Source organism: Amblyomma maculatum, chromosome 5, assembly GCF_055883805.1.
Source record: "Amblyomma maculatum isolate TAMU_Amacu chromosome 5, ASM5588380v1, whole genome shotgun sequence".
NCBI classification, from domain to species: domain Eukaryota; kingdom Metazoa; phylum Arthropoda; class Arachnida; order Ixodida; family Ixodidae; genus Amblyomma; species Amblyomma maculatum.
This window is the reverse complement of record NC_139348.1, coordinates 128277848-128302718: the sequence shown is the minus strand read 5'-3', so window position 1 is coordinate 128302718 and position 24871 is coordinate 128277848. Positions and strand designations below refer to the sequence as shown.

At 42.9% G+C, this 24871-nt stretch overlaps 1 protein-coding gene across 1 annotated transcript; it reads left to right on the top strand.

Moving 5' to 3' along the window:
• Positions 1-221: 221 nt before the first annotated feature.
• LOC146189519 (zinc carboxypeptidase-like) lies at positions 222-23175 on the top strand. The gene is made up of 11 exons (XM_084603278.1): positions 222-402; positions 922-997; positions 1668-1804; positions 6217-6304; positions 7560-7658; positions 8652-8750; positions 10553-10663; positions 11563-11659; positions 16780-16982; positions 18402-18486; positions 22907-23175. Exons 1-11 carry the CDS (start codon positions 230-232, stop codon positions 23089-23091), a joined length of 1353 nt encoding a protein of 450 aa, XP_084459404.1. The 5' UTR covers positions 222-229; the 3' UTR covers positions 23092-23175.
• The last annotated feature ends 1696 nt before the right edge of the window (positions 23176-24871 follow it).

Below are 24871 nucleotides of genomic sequence, written 5' to 3'. Positions count from 1 at the left end.
ATTGCACGATAAGAAATGGGTGGGTTGTAGAAAACAATGGAATGGTGTAGTCATCACGATTTCTTCAGGGCACTTTAAAAGCATTGTAGTATATAACGTCCGCAAAATGATAGCGGCCACCGCTCGCTCTGAATGTAACCACTTGAAAATGAGGACAAGTGATTTGTGGGTAGCGATCGTTATGTTCAGATAAGGCGTCAGATGAATTTAAAAAGCGTTTCACACTCAAATGAGATGCAGTTGTAATCGTCGCTACAGAAGCGCGAAATTTCAGGAAAAGAGAGCATCGTACTCTGAAATGGTGGACGAAAAGTTGTGGATTGCTGTGGCCGTTTTTGTCACTGTAGCCCGGTCCAGTCCGCTGTCGTCACCAAATGCGACGGCGCGTGTTGACTATACGGGGTTAGTCATGAGCACTTCTTTTTGAAACTTTATTTTGCGATGTAATCTTGGCTCATGAGACGGACTAGACAGGTGATAGGGTTTAGATGAATTACAAGAAATATTAAAACCTACACCCTTTGTAACCGATTTCAATTACGTGGTAACAATTAGGATGAAAATAATAGTGTCAAGGACATGTGTGTAGGTTTGAAATGCTGACATGATGCCCTGGTGCCGATTGGCCCATCCAAGTATACTAATGTTTGTTTAGACACTTATGTAAAGCATCCTTATTTGATTTTTTTCCCGTCATTAAACAGCACATAATTCTTTCAAATATGATATCAGCACTACATTTATGAGCTTGACTGTTCGGTTTATGGAGTGGCCTATTTCTGTCATTCATTGGATAAAAGTAGAGACCATGGAAGCGCTTACCGTAGCTCTATATTACGCCACTAGTTAACAACTTTCTCTAATAACCAATGTCTCACTGATTCCCGAACAAAAACTGAAATATTATTTTGTTTGTTGCAGGCACCGGCTGGTATCTGTGGCTCCCACAACACCGGCTCATGTTAACGACTTACTGAACTTAGAAGAGAGCTTCAAGGTGAGTATAGAAAAACGTTCCATTGAGCTGATATCGGCTTTTTATTTCGCGAGAACGTCGGTAGGGGTTCATCAATGGCCGCATATACATTTATTTAATAACTACCTTCCTCACGGCAGAGAAGGAGAAATTGGCTAGTATGGTTAGCTTAGGCATCGAGTTATGACGCCATTTGATTGACAGCTGTAGTGTGTCCGGATAGACACCAACAGTATGCACCACAAAATGCTTTAGCCCTAATATGAGTTAATGAAAAACCGCCAAGCTAATTCAAAAGTAGTAATCAAAGGGAAATGTCAGCTACTATATATAAATTCGAAAATTCGAACAGCATCTCTGGGAAGCCAGCATGTTATCTTTTACATTGAGGTTAATATAATTATGTAGCACACTGTCTAAAAGTAACGCTCAGGGTATATGCCGCAGCAATCCCGTTGAAAGTCTTTGAATTATTGCTATTACTGTTACGCTGAATGCCGCTACTTCCAATACTACAACCCGAACCTCATCGATTGCCTCTACATTTTACCCAGAATTGTTTCTAACATAAAATGCATGCATCAAATCGGACTTAATTGGATGCCAGCAGCAGTAAACATTTCGCGAGACCTCTCCTGGAGCAAGTAAGTGTAGCATCTCCAGGCTAACATGCTTATCTTCTTTTACACAGGTGGATGTCTGGCAGGACCACAATAGGTTCGGGTCGCCTGCACTTCTGCGACTTAGACCTGAAATTGCCGATGAGTTCGTCAGCAGCGCATCGCGGTCGGGCATGACCGTCACCATCGCTTCCTCAAACGTGCAAGAGTAAGCCAATCACTGAGGTCATTATTGCAGATCAGGAAGCATGAACTTGAACATGGACTAATATTTTTGCTTTTTGCTACGTTGTCTCTTTATTGAAGGTCATCATCAGACGCCAGTGCGTTCTGAATTAAAACCCTGCGATGCTCGAGCTAAAATATTGTTTGGTTTATTTTATGTTGTTTAACATCCCAAAGAGACTTAGGCAATGAAAGACGAACTAGTAGAGGACTCCGGGAATTTCGACCATCTGGGGTTTTTTAACCTGCACTGACATCACGCACCGCGCGGAAAGATGGCTTTCTCCATCTATCAAAAAGAGGCCGATGCGGCCAGGATTCTATCTCGCATACATGGGCGCCGACGTCGAGCGGCCTAACAGTGCACCACGGTGGCAGGAGGAGTCTATGAAATGTATGAATGCACTTAAAAAATATTGCACATCCACCAAAAATATCCTTGAAATTCCGATGTAATGACCGTGCTACAGAAAATGTTATTCTATTTGTCACAAGGTTTGGTTGTTTTTTTTCTACTTGACTACTACATTTATGGAAACTCCTCATAGAATATAACAATATCAAAAACCGATTTAAGAAATTTAGTCAAACATTTTACTGATTTGATTATCACATTTTTGGTACTGGCATGACGTCTCCTAATGAATGTGCTGAAGCATAACCTGAAAACGTTTATTTCGGAGGCCATACTATGTTAACGGTTGCAGTATTTAAACCACAGTGTTTCCAAAGCTCGAAAAAAATACTCCAAACACTGCTTCACTGGAATCATGTTTGAAAAATAGTTATCGGCACCTATTTGAAATCACCGTAGCATAAAATATTCTGTTACATTTAGGATAACATATTTTGTTAGAAATAGTCAGGTTCATAAAAGATAACCCCATCTGACATTTTTCGTTCCATGGCAGTGCAGCAGCTGCGAAATATAAATTGTTGTGTTTTGGATTTGTACCTTCATTTTCTAACTATTGCTTGATTAGTTACTTAAATAGACTGGCTTTAAATATTATTACCGTATTTTTATTTATTTATCGTATCTCACAAGGCCAGAAGCACTACAGAGGATCACACGATGAACCACAAAAGTAAGATATGAAACATCAAAGGCACAATTACATAACCCCTGCGTACACAATGCTAGCTAGAGCTTCACGGAACATCCCCTAATTTTAATGCCAGAAATGTCTACTGGAAAATGATTCTATTTGCCTGAGGTATGCGGCAATAATTATTGGAAAAAGATATTTGGCATTTTATGAATCGAAACTGACTTTATGATAAAGAACAATATGATGGTATACATGACAAAGCTGAGGGATAAGGCAATGCCGCTGTGCGGGAGGGCGACAGAACAAGCGAAACATTGCGATACAAGACAATTTTGGAAATTGGAAGAGCGATGGAAGAGAAAGACCAGATTTTATGGCAGGTATGGTTGCACTGCATTTTTAAATAATAAAACTGAAACGCACAGAGTTGTTTAGAACCATCGAATGAATGTGACTGTAATAAATAGAATCCCAAGATGCAGTTGCATACTTCAATCTGGAGCGAATTAGTGTTTGATGCAGGAGGAACGTTGAAAAGTTTGCGACTTAAGTAACCTAGATTGCGATTATGTTTATTGATTATGTGACCGATATTAAGAAACCTGTTTAGGGCAGTACGGATATTTAAGCCAATGTACTTTTATGAAATAAAAGATTTTAAGGGAATGTCGTGAATGTAGTATTAAACCGGGCTAGTATAGATTTTCTTGAAACATGCATGATTTTACATTTGTTATAGTTAGTTGAATTGTACAATCATTTCCGCAGTTCCTTGTTTTGTTATTTATTTATTTTATTACTCAGTCAGACTGAGTACAGATGCAGTTGCACAAATGGTCATGGGCAAAGAATAAATGTTTATATTTTTATTCTATGATAGATAAAAGAAGGCGCACTAAACAACTATTGTTTACAGCACCACTGAGTGTAGTTAAAGACTTTGATGGTGCTGTGGTTCGCGGCACAGGAACTGCGAAAGCTGTTCTAGTCACTAAGAATGAAAAACAGTTATGCTGATCATGGGAGTTGATAAAGCTATCTTAATGCTATGTAGAGACACGAATGTTTCCAGGACAAACAGAGAAGACAATTTTCTACCTATTTATTTCGATACAATGCTCCCAAGCAACCAGCTAGTAAATAACTTCATTACTCCCGCGTAGCTAAAATTATCACCGTCGCACAGACTGCGATAAAATTCGGAGCAGCACCCCCCACTCCTCCCCACCATACGCCGAAATTTTCTGTAAAGGGAAGAGCGTTATTCTGGAAGGACAAAGCAATTTTCCCACGAGAAAGAATAACATAGCGGAACGCAACTGTAATATTGATGTGAATTTAAATTTATTTAAATTTAGCAGTTCGATCGGGCTTAAAGTTTTCTCTGACAGCGCCAGATATGGTCTAGCGACTGCACAAGAATGCTGAATTGGGCGAGTTGGTGCATTTGCATTTTAGGAAACGTAGCGCAAAGAAGACAAGGACAAAATGAGGGATACACACACGCGACTGCAGTATTCCATTTTGGCGCCAGCTCCCACCAAGTCAGCCTTTGAGCCTGTGCGCAGCCTACCGAGTCGGCGCCGCAGGGGTATCCCTTTTGTTTGTAATTATTTGATAGTTGAAATTGGATGGCCTTGGAGTGGATGTCTGGCCAGCACTCCTGGAAGGCGGTGCGGACTAAGGGCAAAAAAACGGAGGGGTGCAGTGCAGGAGTTGAGGGGAATCGGATCGCTTTCCCAAAAAGGAGTTGAAATGTGAAATTAGTTCTCAAGTTTGATGAGGGGCAAGGATGCGTGCACGGGGGACGCGTTTATTCAGAATTTTTGCCCAGGTGAAATTCTAAATCAGCGCTGGAGAAGAGGAAGTTCAGAAGAAGTCGGTTGTATTGACGGAAATAGGTACATACATGAACTGTCCAAAGCCGTAAGATACATTTCGCATAATTTAGAAATTCTGTAATCTATGTGCATACAAAACATTGCTTCTAAAATTTGACCTCCGCCCACCTGTCCCAGGCGCGCGCGCGCGTACACACACACACACACACACACACACACACACACACACACACACACACACACACACACACACACACACACACACACACACACACACACACACACACACACACACACACACACACACACACACACACACACACACACACACACACACACACACACACACACACACACACACACACACACACACACACACACACACACACACACACACACACACACACACACACACACACACACACACACACACACACACACACACACACACACACACACACACACACACACACACACACACACACACACACACACACACACACACACACGCACGCACACACACGCACGCACGCACACACACACACACACACACGCGCGCGCGCACACACGCACACACACACACACACACACACACACACACACACACACACACACACACACACACACACACACACACACACACTATTATTCAGTGTGCCGTAGGAAAGTAATGAAACACGTTTTTATAAATTATTAGCAAAAAACATAGAAGCCTGCGACGGGAAGATATGCGGATAAAGAAACTGCTTTGCGATGTTCATAAATATCTGAATAAATATATTCAATACCACTTTAATAAAAAATGAGCAAAATTTTACGCATGACTACACTAAAACAGATTTTGCAAACCTGTCTTTGCTCGTTATCATACTTTTCTGTTTGGTTTATATGCGGTTGAGAGTGTGCAGGAAACTTGATACTTATTTTTAGATTATTCCCAGAACTAGTTGTGCCCCATACAGCAGTAGTATTTTTGCGGCTTGTATGCTTACATATCAAGTCATTCCTATTTCTAACATGCCGACAGGGTGAAATCAAAATGAGCGGAAGATTTCATGTATGCAATATAGAAAGCCCCCTAGCTTTAGAAACTGGCGTTTCCGTTGACGGTCCTGGCGAAATATCTCCTGTCGGCTGCGTTTCGATAGAGGCGAAACGGAGTTACGTCGGTGGGCTGTGCGATGTCACTGAACGTTAAAAAACTACAGGTGGTCGAAATTTTTGGAGTCCTCCAGTACGGCATCTCTCACAGCCTGAATCGCTTTGGGGCAATTAAGCCCTACAAATCAAATCAAACCTTTCACTATCACCTCAAAGTCTAGAACGAAAAGCTATACTTAGACCAGCTTTCTTGATTGTTACACTCAAGAAACACTGCTTCTTTTGCTTCTCCTGACCCCAAGGACCATGATGCAACGGCGTGAAATATGTTGCGACATAAAAAATAATGGATATGACACACCTCATATTTCACAGATTCGTTCCTTTCAATGCCACTGCAGGTTAATCGATAATGAGCAGAAGGAGATGCGCTTCACGACATACTCCACGGAGAAAACACTCTTCGACAGATACCTAACGTATGATGAGGTGCGTACGAGGCCAGCATGCGCCAGTTCTTTCTCGAAGTTGTTTTGCGAGATATGTAGCAAATGTTCAGTTGAGTCAAAGTTTCTTCATCGTGATATCATAAGCGCGTTAATAACAAATTAAGCGTCGTTATTTACATCGAGGGCAACATTTTTGGCACAACTTTAGTTCTTGAGGTAAGAGTAGCTCCATCTACATGTTTTCATGCATATGTTGATGACATTCATATAGGTTTCGGATGCGGCGTCAAAATTTGCTTTTACAGTTTTTTAGGGTTCATACTTATATATACAAAAACAGCTGGCGGCATTTTGAAACACTGTGGCTCAAGTATGAAACCTCGTAGAATGTTTTTGTGAAGGGTGTGATAGAAATGGTACAAGCTGGAGGTATTTAGTAAAATCTTGCTTTATAATTTTGTCCAGTGCTCAGGAAGCTCAAAAAAATATTTATATTGATAGCTAATGGAAAACGTTTTACTTAAGTGTTACGTAATAGAAATCTTTTCAGATGCTTTTATCGGCACATTTTAGAAATTCCATAACCATTCCAGTGTAACACAACGTTTTTTCGCTCCTCTGTCTTCTGCTCCCAACGGGTAAGCTTGAATGTTCGAAACAAATGACATGCGTATTTAAATATTTATGAGCTTAGTGTGCAAAACTGTAACATACATTTGGCATAATTTAAAAATTTATGAATTTACAATCATAACCTAACATTACTTCTAAAGTGTGTTCTCCCCCCCCCCCCCACCTGCACACACAAAAAGTCAATGTGCCATAGAAAAGTGATGAGACGCCTTTTTTAAATGATTAGAAAAAGCTAGGAGCCTGCAACGGGAAGATATGCGGATACAATAACTGCATCGCGATGTTGAAAACTCTCTCAAATGTTATTTTCTAGAACCCTTCTAGAGAAAATAACTGAAATATTTGGACATAACTATACTGAACGAGACCTTTCTTTCTGTTTAGACTAATTGATATGCATAGAAGAGTGAATGTTTTAAATTAATTTCAAATTTTATTTTTACATTATTCGTACAACTGGGTGTGCACCCGACCACAATCGTATTTTTGCGGCATCTACGTCCACATGTCAAGTGATTTCTAACTTGATAAGAATAGAGCATTTTCCTTGCAAAGCGACCCTAGCACTCAGGAAGCCGCTACCAAATGCTACCGTCGCTCGAGCTATTGGTGGATTCAAAGTATGGTTAATTTGTTAAAATATGTACTGCCTCCGCTTGCAGCTCAAGGAGGTCCTCATAGACTATGGAAAGACCTATGCCCAGGTGACCTACACCTCCCTTGGAAGATCGTTCGAAGGACGGGATATCTTCGGTGTTCATGTGAGTTACTCGATTTACACGCACTCAATCATTGCAGCCGGATAAATCTGCAACAGAAGCTATTCCAAAAGATACCTAATTTGAGACAGAGTTGGCTATAGAAGGGCTAAATTATATTGTTTGAGGTGTCCAATATGGTGTGCAGTGTACTACTGATTGAAACTGACAAAAAATCATGCGTTAGTGCATGTTGTTGACCTCTGAAAGTTTTGATGAAAGTTCTCTATGTTTCTCTGTCAGGAATGCCTGGTACGCCCAATAAGAAAGGGCTTTATGCACGATCGTGGATATGTTTATACTTCACTCTCAATATTTCCATTTTCGTACCTATTAGGGTAATCCCTGAGTAACGCGAATAACTGCAACAGATGTAAAATGATGTGTCAAATTTTTAAGTAAAAGAATGTTTTGATGCAATGTTTATTAAAAATCAACAGAAGAAAATAACTAATTACGCCTCAGAAGTGGCACACATACCAAGAAAAGAGGGCAAAGGGGAAAGTACCAATCATTTGAAATCAACTATGCTTTCTGGTAAACGTTTTAACAGCAGCGTCTTTATGACAACTGTAAGTGAACATTACCACCAACATGACTGAACGCTACCAATTACAAATGAACCACAATTCGCATGCCGAAGTGATATGAACGCCGAGATCCTAGTGAGCTCATAATTTCGCTACGTCTTCGCACATGATCAGATAAATTCCGACATCTCTCTTACTGCTGCCTTCTACAACGGTACAGCAACAGTAAACATTGATAACTTTATGGTAATTAAAACATTCCCGTAGACAGAAAATACAAATAAAACATCCCGCAGCAAGCAATACATGATCGCTGCTTTCACGTTAGTGCCTTGACGCTTCATTATAGTTAGGAAATTACTCATATCAGGCTAATATCAGGCTCAAAAGTATTGCCCTAGGCATGAAATGGTGCCGAATTTGATTAGCTTAACAAAGTTTGTTCCTTGCATGTCTCTTTACCCAGATCAAGTCGAGCGAAAACCTACCCATTGTGTTCATGGAGTGTGGAATACACGCCAGGGAGTGGATCGCTCCCTCTGCTTGCCTCTACTTCATAGATCAGGCAAGTACAATGGGTCTGTCAAAGATAATGCTTCATCTAGGCCGATAGCGGTGAGTACCTGAGCTGCTCTCATTCACGAGATCGATAAGATAACAGTCGCCATCTTTTGAAAAGATGAGTTCGGAGGAAAGTAGGTACTCGAATTGTGGACCTTTCTGTATCTGCTTTCGGCAGAGTGCCTGCAGTCCTCCATGCATCTTGAGGCTTCTAGAGCAGTCAACTAACCCTCAGGTTCGAAATCCCTTCTGAAGACTATGGCAACAACATTTATTTCGCAAGTATAATCCATGGTCTTTTTAAAGCAACTGGCTCAGACAAATATCATGAAGTTCTACGATGCAGCTATGAAGATATGTGTTTTACCGTAACACGTTCTTCACTCAAGCGGTGAAATCTTAAGGAAAGGATACTTTCGAAAGTTTTTTTTTCTCCCGAAAGGAGCTTCGAATGGTAAAAAAATAGAAATGATGGGACAAGGTTATGTTATTTTAACATTGCTGAGATGGAACGAGCATCTTGATGTGTAACCTGCGCCATGTGATCTTTATGAGCCATGTAGGATTAGTGACATAGAGGGTGATAAAAATAAGTATAAAGACGTTCGTATTTTTTCACGACCGTACAGTTTAAGGTCTGTCTGATACAACTAAGATGTGAAATGTGTTACCTAAAAGGCACCAACACACATCTATCTTTTGACGTCTCAATCACCTACCAGCCTATTCTCTCAATCCTACCTGCAAGGGGAGGATTACCTTTAAAATTGCCAAATCAACCCTCATGTGCAAATGACCGTACATACGGCTAAGACATGAATACATTATGGCTCGCACATCGTAATTAGAGGTGTCAGTAACAAATGATATTAAATTAAGTATCCGAATGAACGGGAAACATACCAGCTTTGTGAAGTAAAACATTGGTTTTCCTTGCACTCGTCGAAATGGGAACTAATTAGCAATCAATTCTTTTCTAGGTTGCCAAACGTTACCTAGAATCTGTGTGTCTAAGGTCAAAAACATATTTGCCTTTCACGTGTATTTGTCAAATTATATTTACTGTCCGCTTACCCCTGAGTTCATGTTGTGCATTTTGTGACAGATACTGCGCCTTTCCCTTCCTGTGAAACAATTATTATTATTATTATTATTATTATTATTATTATTATTATTATTATTATTATTATTATTATTATTATTATTATTATTATTATTATTATTATTATTATTATTATTATTATTATTATTATTATTATTATTATTATTATTATTATTATTATTATTGTTGTTGTTTCTAAGACTGCACCAGTAGCTAATAAGGTTATGCTATTTTTTTAACAAAATGACAAAGCGCTAACGACACATTCACAAGAAAGAGGACATGGACAAGCGCTTGTCCGTGTCCTCTTTCTTGTGAATGTGTCGTTAGCGCTTTGTCCTTTTGTTAAAAAAAATGCTGCACCAACTAGCCCAACAAAAAGTCCTTCTTGAAAGGTTATGCTAATCCCGAGGAAGTAAATATGAAGCTCGCTGTCAGTTCTAAAGCCTTCTTTTTGCTCTCAGAGATCTTACTAAGGTTGTACTATCTGAAAATAAGCTCATATTGACAATTTCGTTAGCTAAGGACCCCCATATGGTTTTATGCTCTTTCATATTGATTATTGAAATAAACTCGACATGTAAAGATATCCTTGACCAGTATATGATCATATTTATTATTGGCCAATTCATACTGTGCTAAAAAAATCATCAAAGTGAAACTGTTTACAGATATTATTCAAATGTTTATTTTGCCCCCTGTAGTTGGCAACAAGGCACGAGGATGACAAGGTTATCCGTAGCCTGGTGGAGAAGTACGAATGGCGTATTCATCCGGTCGTCAATCCAGACGGCTACGTGTACGCGCATACTACGGTTAGTGTTCAACGGCATTATTTCTGGCTATCAGCGCTAATAGCACGTCAAATCACAAGTGTTGATGAAAGACGAGATCTCCACTGACATCTCCTTTTCAATACGTCTCGCCACCTGTACGATGTTGGAGGGCGCAGACATGATGTTACGAAAAAAAAAAAAAACTTTTTGTCTAAACCTGGTGCTTCCGGTTCTTTTCTGAATTCCCTGCGTGTAATTGTCCCTACCTATCCTATGTGCATTTACTTTCACGAATTTGAGTTTATCTATTTCCTAGCTCCTAAAAGTTCAGATGTTTATAAGGGAGCGACCGAAACATGTTTATTTATGATATCTGTTTCTAAGAACCAACGACGAGTTTTTAATTCCTTTGCTGGTAGTTTTTCTGCTTAATAGCAGACAAATACAATAAATATGACTGATTCAGATGAAGTTGTATTAGAGCACAATGGTCCAAAAGAGATTTGGAAAGAAATATAAGATGTTCCTACCGGCTCAATGAGAGCACGAACAGAAGCTTTGTTTTTACTTTTATTCAGGGCAGAAAGAAAAGGGTTTCCCATGCTGAGGTCCAAGATGTAAATTTCGCGATTTTTATAATTTGCAATGGACTAGTGAAAATCAACTGTTCGATATATTTTTACTACTCATAATCAATATGCAGTTGTTTTAGTGTTCATATAAATAGAAAAAAATGAGAGTGATAAGGTTATTATTAAAAAATTAGGTTCTTTTTAAGGTCTCATCTTTGCAAAGAAACTTCAAAAACGGCCTTTAAAAAAACCGAAATTTCAATGTGAAGACTGAACGCCTTTTAAAGTCATACTTTTTTGTACCTATTCCTCAAACTGTGCATAATGAAAACATGGTGCAGCGAAAGATAACATTTTCAATTCCAGGACCGCCTTTGGAGGAAGACACGTTCAAAGAACCCTGTCAATGACGAGTGCGCAGGAACTGACGGCAACCGAAACTTTGATACTGCGCAATTCTGCAGTGAGTACTATTCCAACTTATATTATTTGCAGTTTGCATAATGTCGTATTCAGAAAGCACAGTGCTGACAGCTTCTGAGAAAATAACTCTGTTCATTTTCACAAGGAAAGTTCATAAAGCACTCTAACTTCGAAAAGCGGAAGGTAAAGCCATTTTATTATCGATGAAGGGCCACGTGTTTAAAGCGAGCGTGAAAAGCCCATGAACAAAGTTTTTTGGACATTACAAAAATGTGGTAACTATAGTCTGAGAATTCTTGCATTAGGCCAATAGTTGGTAGTAGTGGACCCGCTATTATTTACTTGAAAACAATGCAGAAAGAATGCGATGCCAAGAACAAATCTATTCCTCTATTCCAAATTATAAATGGGCACCCCAGTCGCTTGCATCACTCACTCTTTAACACTTCTAACAACAGGGGAGTGGAACGCAAAATTAAACGTTTTCTAAACGGTGTCTGGAACTTACCAAAACAAAGATACAAATGCACCTAAGTAGAAACCCTACTTGTTAGTTCGACAGACACCTAATGCCGTAAAAGATGCCCGCCCTTTGTGTTCCTGGTCCACTCACTTCCAGCTTATTCGAACTTCAGCCTATAACTTGGCGTTACCTACACGAGGCACTTGACACAGATAGCCACCACTAAGCACAGTCAAGAAACTGTCGCCTAAACAACTATTATAGTTCGCTGATGTGGACAGATCAACGAAGTGTAGAATCATTGGTATTCGTACAGTAGCATTTCATAATTTAAAAAAATTCATAGACAGTTAACGCATGTGTAATTTGACTGAATGATTTAATAACGACTTTCTAATATATAACACCTGCGACACTGGTGCAGTGATTAGAGCATTTGAGGGCTGTTCCCAAGAATGCTGGAATAAAATCCCGGCCGACTCTGTTAACATGGGCTTTGTATCTCTGTTCGGAGGTTTTAATATCATGCTACAGCTTGAAACATATGCGAATTAGTCAGTGCGAGATGGAAGAGCCCCAAAAACTGTGCTTGACAGTTAAGCTTCGCTTTAACGGTAAGTAGAGCAGGCTATACTTCCTCATACAAAGCTTCACTATAAGCAAACTGTATCAACGCGCCTGCATGGACTAGGGGTAATATGAATGCAAGGATCCCGGCTTGCTGATTCGGATTATTACTCTCTCATGTGAAAGATAGGCCTGAGTTTGTAGCTCCTGCCAAATATAACACCAGGCAAACCTACGTCAAGTCCGTGTTCGGTGATGTCAACTGTCCGCTACAGCCTCCCAGCACCACTGTCTTCACTTTTCACTCACAACGCCTATGCAAGTTTTGGTGGAGAGCGGGGCCTATAATGCTACCAGATTAAAACAAGAGATTAGTGACAAAGCGAAGAGCATAGTGCAGGAAGTGCACAAGAATGCGTAAGGGTGACCACGAAGGGAAGAGGCTAAAGTTGTCACATTATGCACTTTAAAGCACAGCTTAAGTGTCGCCTCAAAGTTTCTAACCACTATGCGTGAATTCAAAAAAGAAAAAAATATTAATTTGGCAGCGAAGTGCATGGACACGAATGCAGATATAAAGTGGCGCTGACAAGGGGAAGTCATCACATGTCGCATCATGTCCTTAAATCCAGTGCCTCAATGCCCCCTTCCAACATTGGTTTCACAGTGGTATTGATTGCAATGGAGTAATATTCTACATACAGGACCTTAGTACAAACTAATACGCCACCAAGGACTTCACCAATTTAAATGGCAGTCTCTCTCAATGTGCATTGCATGTTTCGTCTTCATCTTTCATCTGCGCTTAATAAATTCAAACACATATGTTAGTCTTTCCCGAAAATCCCTCGTCAGTGGCCGGCATCGGTTGCTATCAATCGGCGTTGGCCTTGTTAGCAAAAATCACGAGCGTAGAACTAAAAGCCGATAGCTAGCACCTCACATTGCCGAACACTACCTGCACATAGTATTGCCTGGCATTATGTTTGGCAAGCGCTGCCCAATCGGGCCTCTAATTTCATATGGGAGGAGCTGCCAAATCCGGCCTCTAATTTCAGATGGGAGGTTGACATAAGGATCAGCTTGCAAGGGCCCTTGCATTCACGGTTCCTCTGGGGCTACGTGCTCACGTTGATACGGCTTGATAAAACGGGGCTCAATATGTGTGCTGGAAGCCTACGCTATCGCTTCATGCCCTTAAAGGCGGAGCTTAAGAGCTTCCATATTTTTTATTGCCCTCTTAATTTACATTAGGTGTTCCAACATTTTTACTGCGCGTTATCACTAAGATCCACAGCCACCGATTACGTCAATCTTTGCCATACGCCGGACATTGACACCCTTTCCCCCAAAAAATAAACCAAGTGTCATTGTAATATGCTTGTGCACGTATTCTGCATTTGGTCGCCGCAGTTAAATCGACAAATGTTTTGTTTCATTTTACTCCGTCATTTCGCTACCACGCAGTGGCTTAACTGTACGATTCTCCGCTTGTTGGCTGGAGAAAACAATGATATAGGGTTAACTTTCTCAGGAATCCAGACGTTAGCGTGGTATTTTTATAGTTAGGTTTTGAACCGTTTTAGTGAGCAGCAGTCTGAAAGGGCTTGCGAAAAGAGGAAGCAAGCGCGTTCTCGGTTTTGTTTTGATCGCAGGTGAAAGTTAGTCAAAAATGAAATATTTTGGATACCTTCTTTTTTCACTACTTCACTGCATATAAAGGCTAGCGCTGGCCTATCGAGGCAGCGACTGAAAGTGAAGCGCGAGATGTGTGTCATTGCAATGTGGCAAATTGTTTCTTTGTTCTATGGCAGTGAAACTGAGAAAATATAACTGGCAGCTTCATGAAACGCCATTAAAGTTATGAATTGCTGCGTGCACTTGAGTACGCAATTAGCGAAGTAGTAGTAGTAGTAGTAGTAGTAGTAAAATACTTTATTGAGGCGCAACACTTAGGCGCTTAATACATCGATGGCCTGCTGGACGAGCAGGCGCAGTTCTTCTTCACCCTCAGCACCAAGCCAGTCCACCCAGATCCAAATAGTATGGGAGGAGGTGGGAAAGAATACCGATTGCAATGGAACGGGGAAATGAAAATAGGCAGTGTGAAAGGTTGGCATATGGGGAAGGTCAGTTGGGACATGATGGATCACGACAGAATTTATAGAGATATAGTTGTGCAGGTGTTATGAGTGTGTTCAACTGTATTTGCCGAAAGACATGAGCCTCCCGAACGGAAAGATAACGATGAGGGTCGGGGTAGTGCTTGTGGTCTAAGTGAGCAGCATTGTAATATTCGCTGATGGTGGCACGAAGAGACAGTCTCGACCCGCCCTCCAATGATCTTCGCCAGGGGATGAACGGTGCCCGGTTACGAGTTTCACGGGCGAGCTGGTTCGCCAGCTCATTGCCGTCAATCCGCGAGTGTCCAGGGATCTATCGGAGGAAGACGGGCAGGGCTGCAGGGCAACAAGTGCAACTTCGAGCTTCGTGGACAGATGACGTGTTAGACTTTTAGACTGAATGACACGCATAGCAGCCTTGGAGTCGGTGTATATAATATACAGAAGCATAGGTGGGAGATAATGGAAACTTTGATTGGCATGAATGATGAAGATGACCTCAAGCGAGATAATATCCGGAGGGAGGAAAAATGGGCCGCTAGTGTGTGTGACAGGGGTCGATATACGAGGATGAAAGAGGACCTGGCTTCAGGACCCGCGAGGAGCCACATAAGAGGCATCCATGTAAGCGACCCCATGGGTATTGAAGGGCGGACTATGATGAGAGGCAGCAGCATGTCGGCAGCCATCATGCAGGACCGGCGACATATTGACTGGAAGAGGAAGTATACGGAGGTTTGTGGCCACTGGAGGGGAAGGAGTTGGCAGAGGGACTGACTAGATGGGGGAAATGTTAGCCTGGTTTAGAAGCCAGCGTCCATGAACTGTGCCGGAGAGGCGAGCTATCTGTCGGTCACGGTGAAGGGAAAGGAGACTGCGAAGAGGATGAAAAAGCCCGGTGGCATAAAGCTCATCGGTGGAAGTGGTTATGGGAAGACAAAGAGCAGCTTTATAAAGGCCGTGAAGAGCTGTTGCAAGTGTGTCTAGCTGGCCCTGGGTGAATGAAAGATATGGTATAAAGTAAAGGAATTTGTTAAGAGCCAGCGTCTGAGTCAGTCGACAGGCATGAGCTTCCCTCAGGCCAGAGGACCGTCTCATAACTCGGCAAAGTAAACGGGTGAAGGACAGACAGGTAGTAACAGCCACATGGAGAGCCCGGACATTTTTGGAGGCATGCAGAGGCATGTCATGAACGCGGCATTGAGAAACTTTGGGGATTGGGGAGCCGCCCAAGGTAAGGGATATCAGTGAGTTGAGAGCTCGTTGATAAGCAGAGCGAGTCAAAAGTAGGAGTTCTGACTTCTCGGGTCTTGGAGACAGGCCTGCATGGTCAAGAAAGCAAGAAATGATATCCAATCTCTGCTGAATGGCTGCCGTTCTTTCATCCACCCTTTTCAATATCGCCATGGCTCCTCTCGCGGTTCAGTTGTCGTCTATTCCCGATCTTCAGCACTTTTTTTGCGCCGACGACAGCACTGTGGTGCTCGCGCGGATCTCCTGGTCACATTCAAGACACCATTCAGCAGGGATTAGATATCATTTCTTGCTTTCAATCATAATAATAACATCACCTTGATGTGAAAATTTGTGCATACGGCCTACGAATAAAGTTAGCCTAATGGCTCGTGCTCCGGACAACAGATTTATAACTCTGTTGTATGAAAAGCAGTGATGAGAGTTAAGCTGATGCTTTAATCTTTTTAGCAACACCTGTTTTCATGGTTATGATTTTTTTGACACTTTTGTTTCTGTATTTGCATTACAACAGTAACCTCCTGTGGGTACTCAGCTTTGGGCGTGAGTATAATGAGGGGCGACATTACCGTTTTATTTTTTAATGTTTACGTCGGAGATTTAGGTCAAGAAAAAAAATTCCTATGCAGAAAAGGGCTCACCAGCGATTGAAAATTCTATAAGCCACCTACGCCTCTTTGTTTTTTTGTGAAAGCGCAATACACTGTAAACAAGAAGCCAACATTCACATCCCAAGGCACACGTGTCTTTCAGAGAAAAGCAGCAAAACGGACCCCTGTATGGAGACATACTGCGGAGAAAGCGCCTTTTCGGAGCCCGAAACCCGTGCCATCAGGGATGCAGTGATGAAGATCAAGGATCGGATTGAGTTCTACTTTTCTGTGCACAGCTTCGGATTGTTCTGGATATTTCCTTCTGGCCACGGCTTAGCACATGTTCCAAACTACGATGAGCTGGTGAGTTCTTTCTGCCAAGTACTAATGCAAAATATAAAAAATGCCGTCATGAATCTCTGCACAAAAAAAGCTGGAATGAGATCTGGACTTGCCTTTATGTGTAATTTGCTGTTTTCAATCAAACAAGATGGTTCTCAATTGAGTGAATATCACTCTTGAGGGCGCCGCTGAGGATGCTATTTGGGTAAGCGATGTTTCTGGGTGTTCAGGTCGTTTTTTTATTTTACTCTTGCATGTGTCTCTAGTGGCGAAATCCATCATGGAGAGCTGAGTGCATTGCTTGAAGTGAGTAGCACTTCTCGAAACTTTACCTTATGGGTCATATGCTCCACTTCTCGAGACTGGAGGGGATGGGTTAAGATAAACAGGTTGATCGAGGCTTGATGATGGTGGATGCCCACCCTCCAGGCCAAAAGCGAACTCTGTGGAAGCAGCTTGCGGGTGATCCCTCCAGACCCCATGTGAAATATTGTTTTACAAAATAAGTCATTGCTTCAATCACGCTGGCGTTTCCACATATGAATTAGGCAATTTCAGCAGTGGCGACAAGAAATAATAACAGTAAATGTGCATCCATTTTCTCCGAGTCAGAACTCTATTCTTGGACTTAAAGAAACAAAACAAAGCGTTTCGAAACATCCTATATGATAAAATGCTTTTGATGAAATGGAATATAGGCCAAATGGGGTAGGGCACAGTTAACAAGTAAACAAAATCTCCGCTAATTATTACTATTTAGCGGAGACTTTGTTTACTTGTTCTACGGTGTTTTCAATTGACTCCCAATGTATCTTATAAGATTTCTTGAAACCCGACAAAAACCCATTCCTTAACCATGGCAATTATCCAGCATGCGATACTTATATATATTATTTTTATTGCTTTTTAGGAAACTTGTCTACACTTCACTACTCCATGAAAAACCATGTATTGTCAGGTACTTGGGGGCTCAATGGCCGCCTTTTGACAGTTTTCAAGGGTTCAGAGCAGCTTTTATTGACGCAAGGCCTTCGTCTAAATTTTGTTATTGAAATAGGTGGCATGTATGGAGAAAAACGGCCCGTTAGAAGCAAATGGTAATCGTGTCAGTTGCAGCTGTGTACTTTTCCTTGTCTAATTGCAAACAGCCGCAGAGATACAGAAAATATTGATCCCATGCATAGTAGAGATTAAAACTCTTTCTTCGATCTTCCGAGCGACAGTATAAAAAAATACAATTTCGAGGTATTCTTGTTATTTGCACAATTCATTCCGGAATATTAGCCTTGGGTTTCCTACTATAAATCACTTAACGTGAAGAGAAAACTGCGCTAAAACCGAATTTAATATGCCATACATAAATGTGCATATTGATAGATATGCGAAAAGAAATTTTCTCTATTCTCTTAGCTCTGAATTCGTGTATATTTAACATTTCAGATGAACATATCTGTGAAGGCTACGGAAGCTATTAAAAAGGTGCGACACACGCAGTTTGAATTTGGACCAACTGCATTGACCCTATGTAAGTGCGCTTTTTCTACGCCTTTTGATAGCCCTTATTACTTGATTTATAAAAATACCTTGCTCCAGTTTTATTTTGACTCCGTATTACAGCAATCGTCACTTGCCAAATATTATTTTACAAAATAAGTTGTGTCATTTAGAAACATACAAAAACATATTGAACCACTACAGGTCAGATGCTGCCGCTGCGGAGGATGCTGCGACTCTACTTCCGGAAAGGGCATCATAGAAAATGGAGTCTGGAAACGGTTAACGTTAGGCTCCTTTCTGTCAAGAGGTTTTTTATGGAAGTTATGGGTTGTAATAGGGGGATAACTGCGTTTTCTCCGTTTCGTCGCGGCTGACAGGCCAAGTCGCCGACCCCACCCTGTGATCGCTTGCGCTACCGAGCGCACGCTGACCACTGGGGGCTGTGCTCCTAGGAACAAAGAAACAACGCCTGCTCACAACAGGCATTTGTTGCTGCAGTAAGGCCAACGCCAGCTAGCAATGAACCACGTTAATGAATCTAGGTTGTCCGACTCACCAGCGGGGTCACAGGCGAATGTTCGCCCATGATAGGGCAGGGAATAATCTCCTTGGCCGTATCGGGCGACCAGGCGGGAAATGTCACGCAAGGCTTCACCTTGCCGGCGAGTGCGGAGTGCCGCGAGGGTTCGTCCGCTCGCGTCCTGTTTCCGACGCCGAAGAGAGCCTACTCTCCCGCGTGCGCAGTACAAAGCCAATGGTGGCGCTTGCGCTGCCGCGACGCTGGGGCCATCTCTCGACAGCCAACGTTAACGTTATCTAAGCTGGCGCCGTCTAGTAATATCAGAATTTAAAGGGTACGATGGGAGATTGGTACCCGCATTTCCAAACCTTAAATTAGCCCACGCGCCTGTAAGTACATTGTGGAGGCGTCTTCATGAAACTGGTCTAGAGGAAGGACCTTCCAGCAGAGGTAGCACTGATAACTTCCTCGCAGACTTCGGTGGTACGCCGATGCTAGCGTGAAGGTCTCCGCAGGATGGCTGGCATGTCACGTCGGCTTCACAGTCTGCAGGTCGGTACGCAGCGGGGCCCGGTCGAAATCTGCGGCCGGGAGCCTGAAGAGGTGGCGCCGCTTTCTGGAAGTCAGTCTCAGGCGGCGCATGAGAGGGTACCCAGCCGAGTCAGGTGCTGGTACGGGGCAACACCAGGGATCTCGGGATATGGACCCCGTGTCCAAAGGGCCCACGAGGGTTGCTGAAAGCTGCAGGTCAGGAGTCCGCAATGGCGCGTAAGGCGGCATGCTTTCGCCTTTATGCCAGGCTAGCAGCAGCCAGATGTGACTGTTGACTGGTCCCGCCTCGGCTGTCCCGAGGGGAAGTGCCGAACAGGTTACAGGTAGCTCCGTCGAAGCAGCCGGCAGCGAGAATATGTGGAGAGGTCAGTAAGCCGGCGTGGCTCCGGTGAGCCGGAAACTGCCGGAAAACTCTCGACATGCCTGTATTGTAAGTCACGATAGGCAGCTGGTGCTGCTGTCCGCACGGGCTCGTGACTGCGTACAAAACTCGCTAGCAAAACGTGTCATGCGGCTGTACAAATGCAAAGTTCAAGTGAACAAAGATCTTTTTTGAGTTGAACGAAACTGCTCAGTTCGTACAAGAATACTACAAAAACAAGCGGGCAGCAATGTGCTCTCGCTGTACAACACCCCGGTTCTGGCGATTATCTCTTCGGAAGTGGTGCAGACATCAATACAAAGCCCTAGGCCTAACCACCAAGACTAAGGAAAAAGGACAGGAAAGGGTTATGTTCACGCAGCCGCAAGGAGACAGCACGGTGGGATGGTACTACTCCGCTATCGCAGGAAGCTGATTTGCAGTCGGCAACCATCATCCCTGACGGTGTCGGAAAGACCGGTGCCAGGCTGGAATACTAGCAATCTCTGTGGCTCCTGTGGCCCCAGGTCACTCGGCTCCCAAAGCCCGCGACTCCCGGAGTCGAAAAATAGACAGAAGAGAAAATACGTACTGGAAACTCGGAACACCCATGCGGCTTCCGTACTAACTCGTTTCAGACCGGCAACTCCGCAGGCGCTAAGCCTCGCGCTCCCTCAAAAGGACTACGTTGTCCTAAATTGATGGAAGTTCTCGAAATGGTAAAAAAAATATGAGCTGAGCACGTCGGAAAGTTCAAACATGCTGCAGCGAAAGTCACCTCGCACTCAAGAAAACATGCCGCAGGGCCTAGCGATCATACTTCATTTTAAGCCTAGCACTTGGCACGTCCAGACAAAAAACGTCCCTTGAACCAGTCGTCCAATATTCCATAAGCGGCCCCACATTGGGCGCCAGATATGGAATCACACTACGCACAGCCCGTGGTGCAGGCGAGCTCCTGTTCCAACTGCAACTTGGCCTTACTGGAACGCAACACGTGTCCCCAACCCGTGGCGCAGAGTCGCGGCCACAGCAGGCCCGGGTGCAACAACAGAGCACGCTAGGTAACAATTGATTTACCCTAACGTAAAGCAAAAGCACACATTGCAGAAAAATGTTCTATTCAATAACACAACAGTTTGGGTGGTTGGCCTGGTCCTCGTAGTAGTCGGCCAGTAGGGGATGTCAGGGCCTTACGTCGAGGGTCTCCGGGTGTAAGCGAGGTAAGAGAGGCTTTCCAATCGCAAGCACCCCGCTTTTATTCCTCTCGGTACTGTATCCCAAAACACAATGCACCCTTCTCTAAGTTACCAGCGCGATGCCGTGGCGTCGCAGGATTGTGTGGGGAGCGAGGGAAACGCTAATTGCCTTCTCCTTCACCCTCTCCAAGCGAGCGCGCGTCGTCTCGTGACTCGGCCGCGCTCGTCACTGGTTAGGAAGGAGAGTGGGATATACATGTATCCTCACAAACTTGAAGGCATTACTTGGGATATCATAGTGCTTAGTGAGGTTAGGAGGACAGGTGAAACATATGCTATTTTAAAAGGCGCGTGTACGGTGGGACCGAGGACTAGCGAACAGAAAAGTAGGGGTTCGATTTCTTCACAATAAAAATATGGCTGGTAACACAGTGAAGTTCTATATCATCAACTATAGGGTGGCTGCATTATAACTAGTTTGATAATCATTGTAAAATAAAGGTTGTGCAGGTTACGCGCCTTAATGCAATCACGATGACCATAAAATAGAGAGCTTTTATTAAGTCGTGGAATAGAAACGAATAAACTGATGTCGACTTCAATGTCAAGGTACACAAGATGAACTCTCGGAACCAGGCAATGGGTGAATATGGCATTGACGTTCAAAAAATATGGACGAAACGATAGGGCCGGAAGTTAACACAGAGATACCCGGATGAGGGTGAGACTAAAACCTAAATCGAATTCACATGTGCTCTACCCTTCGCATCGCGTATATAGACGTATTCGCAAATGTGCCATGCAGTTGGAATGGAATGACAAAAGCATAAATTGGGTGAGATTTGCAGAAGTAACTGAGCAAACTAGTATGGAAGAAGTCTATGAACAAATTAGTGGTCGGTGGGAACGTAGTGGGATTCAGGATTTGGCTGCAGAATAAATATTCAGGAAAACTGATGATGATGGCCTCAGCGTAAAAATAATGATGCTTAATTTCACAGATGCATTACTGAGTGCTCAGTAAACGCTTGCGGTAGGCTAGATAGACAGCATAGCGGTAAAATATCTAACGAGACAAAATGATCTCAGTAAGAAATGCCCCATCCTGAAAGCCTCCAATCTAATAGGCATGACAGAATAGGCATCGCTATGGAAGCTAATTAAAAAGCATAGATTGTAAGACGCAAACATTATAACATGCAGGGCATCAAACAGTATCTAAAGAACGGTGGTAGCCTAAACGCGGTCTTGAGAAAAATAGGCTTAGGCAAACACCATATATACAAGCTGAGCGACAAGGCGGGTAATGTGATCGCTAATTTGGATACAATAGACAAAGTAGCTAAATATGTCCATACCGATATAAACAATAGTAGAAGAAATGATGCTGATAATGAGAATTGAATAACTGCATAGTAATCAGACGTTCAGCCAGTATATAATAACGAGACTGAGAAAACTTTAGAAGCGTTTAAAAGCGAAAAGCAGCTGTGGGGATTAGGCAAATCGAGATTCATTCAAGGCAGAGCTATATAGGGATGTAGTGTTAGAAAAACTGGCTAGGCCGCGTTCGAAGTGCATCGTGGCATCAACTGTACAGTATTCTTGGCAGGAGTCTCACTCAGCTGAACATTCAATATATTGTGCGCCACGCCCCGACAAGTTACACTGCCCTTAATGGGTAGCTCAAGTGAAAAATATATGTGTTACTATAGATGTGCCCCTTTTAGAGGAGCACACTTTTGCAATACTGATGTCGCATTTGGCATATATATGTCACAAATGAAATGTTACCAATGTGTATGCCACCTTTCAGACGAAGCATCAGGAACAAGCATAGACTGGGCCTATGACAGTGCAGGCATCAAGAAAGTCTTTTCCATCGAGCTGGAACCATCGTATCGGGTGACAGACTGGAAGAAGGGCTTCATGCTGCCGACGAGGGAGATACCAATGGCCGTCAAGGAAGCATGGGAAGGCGTCAAGGCCGCTGTCGCCTAATTATAGATGTGGATATATTTCCCATTTGTCGGTTTCGCAAATGCATAATCATTTTTTTGTTAATTTATTATTCTAATCATCATCATCATCGTCATCATCATCAGCCTGATTATACCCACTGCAGGGCGAAGGCCTCTCCCATATTTCTCCACTTAACCCGGTTCTGTGCTAGCTGCATCCACTTGACCCCTGCGAACTTCTTAATCTCATCCGCCCACCTAACTTTCTGCCGCCCCCTGCTACGCTTTCCTTCCCTTGGAATCCAGTTTGTTACCCTCAGCGACCATCGGTTATCCTCTCTTCGCACTACATGTGCTCCCCATGTCCATTTCTTCTTCTTAATTTCTACTAGAATGTTGGTAACTTGAGTTATTTCTCTGACCCACTCTGCACGCTTCCTATTTCTTAATGTTACCCCTACCATTTTTCGTTCCATAGCCCTCTGGGTTGTCCTCAACTTAAGTAGAACTCTCTTGGTTAGCCTCCACGTTTCAGCCCCATAGGTGAGTACAGGCAAGATGCAACTGTTGTATACTTTCCTCTTGAGCGATACCGGTAAGCTGCTAGTCATAATCTGCGAGTGCTTGCCAAATGCGCTCCATCCCAATCGTATTCTTCTCGTTATTTCCTTTTCGTGGTCTGAACCTGCGGTTACTACCTGTCCTAAGTAGACATATTCGCCTACTACTTCCAGTATTTCGCAACCTAATGTAAACTGCTGTTCCTTCCCGAGGCTGTTGAACATTACCTTAGTCTTCTGCATATTGATTTTCAAGCCTACCTTTCTACTTTTCTTGTCTAGGTCATCAATCATTATTTGCAGTTCATCCCCCAAGTTGCTTAGCAAGGCAATGTCATCAGCAAATCGCAGATTACTTAGGTATTCTCCATCTACCCTTATCCCTAACTGCTCCCATTCCAAGTCTCTGAATACTTCCTCTAAACAAGCTGTGAATTGTACTGGGGAGATTGTGTCTCCTTGCCCAACACCTTTCTTTATGGGAATTTTCTTACTTTCTATATGCAGAACTATGGTTGCTGTGCAGCCACTATATATATCTTCCAGCACTTTCACGTACGGCTCGTCTACCCCCTATCAATCACTTCAAGGAAAAGATGTTAGATGCGACAGCCTACATGGCTGCTGCCCGTATTTCACTTTCAAGATCGTGGTTCCAGCATATGCGCTGTTATGCTTACCTAATAAATACTTTTTTAATTTGCCGCTTCTCAGTTGATAAGTGTTTAGGGCGCATAACTCTGACCTCGAGGACGCGACTTTGACTTGGCCCATGCTCCTGTTTTGAATGAAGAAGAGAAAAAAAGTGGCCATGTATAGTGTGCGACGTCAGGGCATTTCGGATCTCTTTTCCTAAAGCGACACTAATAGCCTGGGCTGCACTGCAAAGCCAAGCCAAGCACCATCAACTAAACGAATGTTTTGGGTGTTTTTTATACAGTGTGTTGCACAATTACATTCATGCCGTACAACGCCTCTCAGCTAAAGTGCTGAATCCCTACAACTCAAATTTCACACCGAAATGACATATCGTCGACAGTACTGTTTTAAACTAAATTTTTTGGGGGTAATTCCCTCATTCGATCAGAAGTCAGAGGTTCCTGTCTTATGCGGCGGCTGCCAATCGAGAGATGCCGCTCTCCATCTTGTGCCATTGCCAGGAACTCTGGCCCAGCAGAAGGGCCGGCAACGGAAGGTTTGATGAAAATACCTCTTTGGGCCAGTTGGTTCATAATTTGCAGATAAAAAGACCAGCGCAAA

What these genes read in the sequence shown, in the direction of transcription:
- LOC146189519 (XM_084603278.1), top strand. Translation starts at nt 230, where the DNA reads ATGAGATGCAGTTGTAATCGTCGCTACAGAAGCGCGAAATTTCAGGAA. An exon ending in ACTTAGAAGAGAGCTTCAAG is followed by an intron (nt 998 to 1,667) that starts GTGAGTATAGAA and finishes TCTTTTACACAG; the next exon opens with GTGGATGTCTGGCAGGACCA. An exon ending in GGGATATCTTCGGTGTTCAT is followed by an intron (nt 7,659 to 8,651) that starts GTGAGTTACTCG and finishes CTCTTTACCCAG; the next exon opens with ATCAAGTCGAGCGAAAACCT.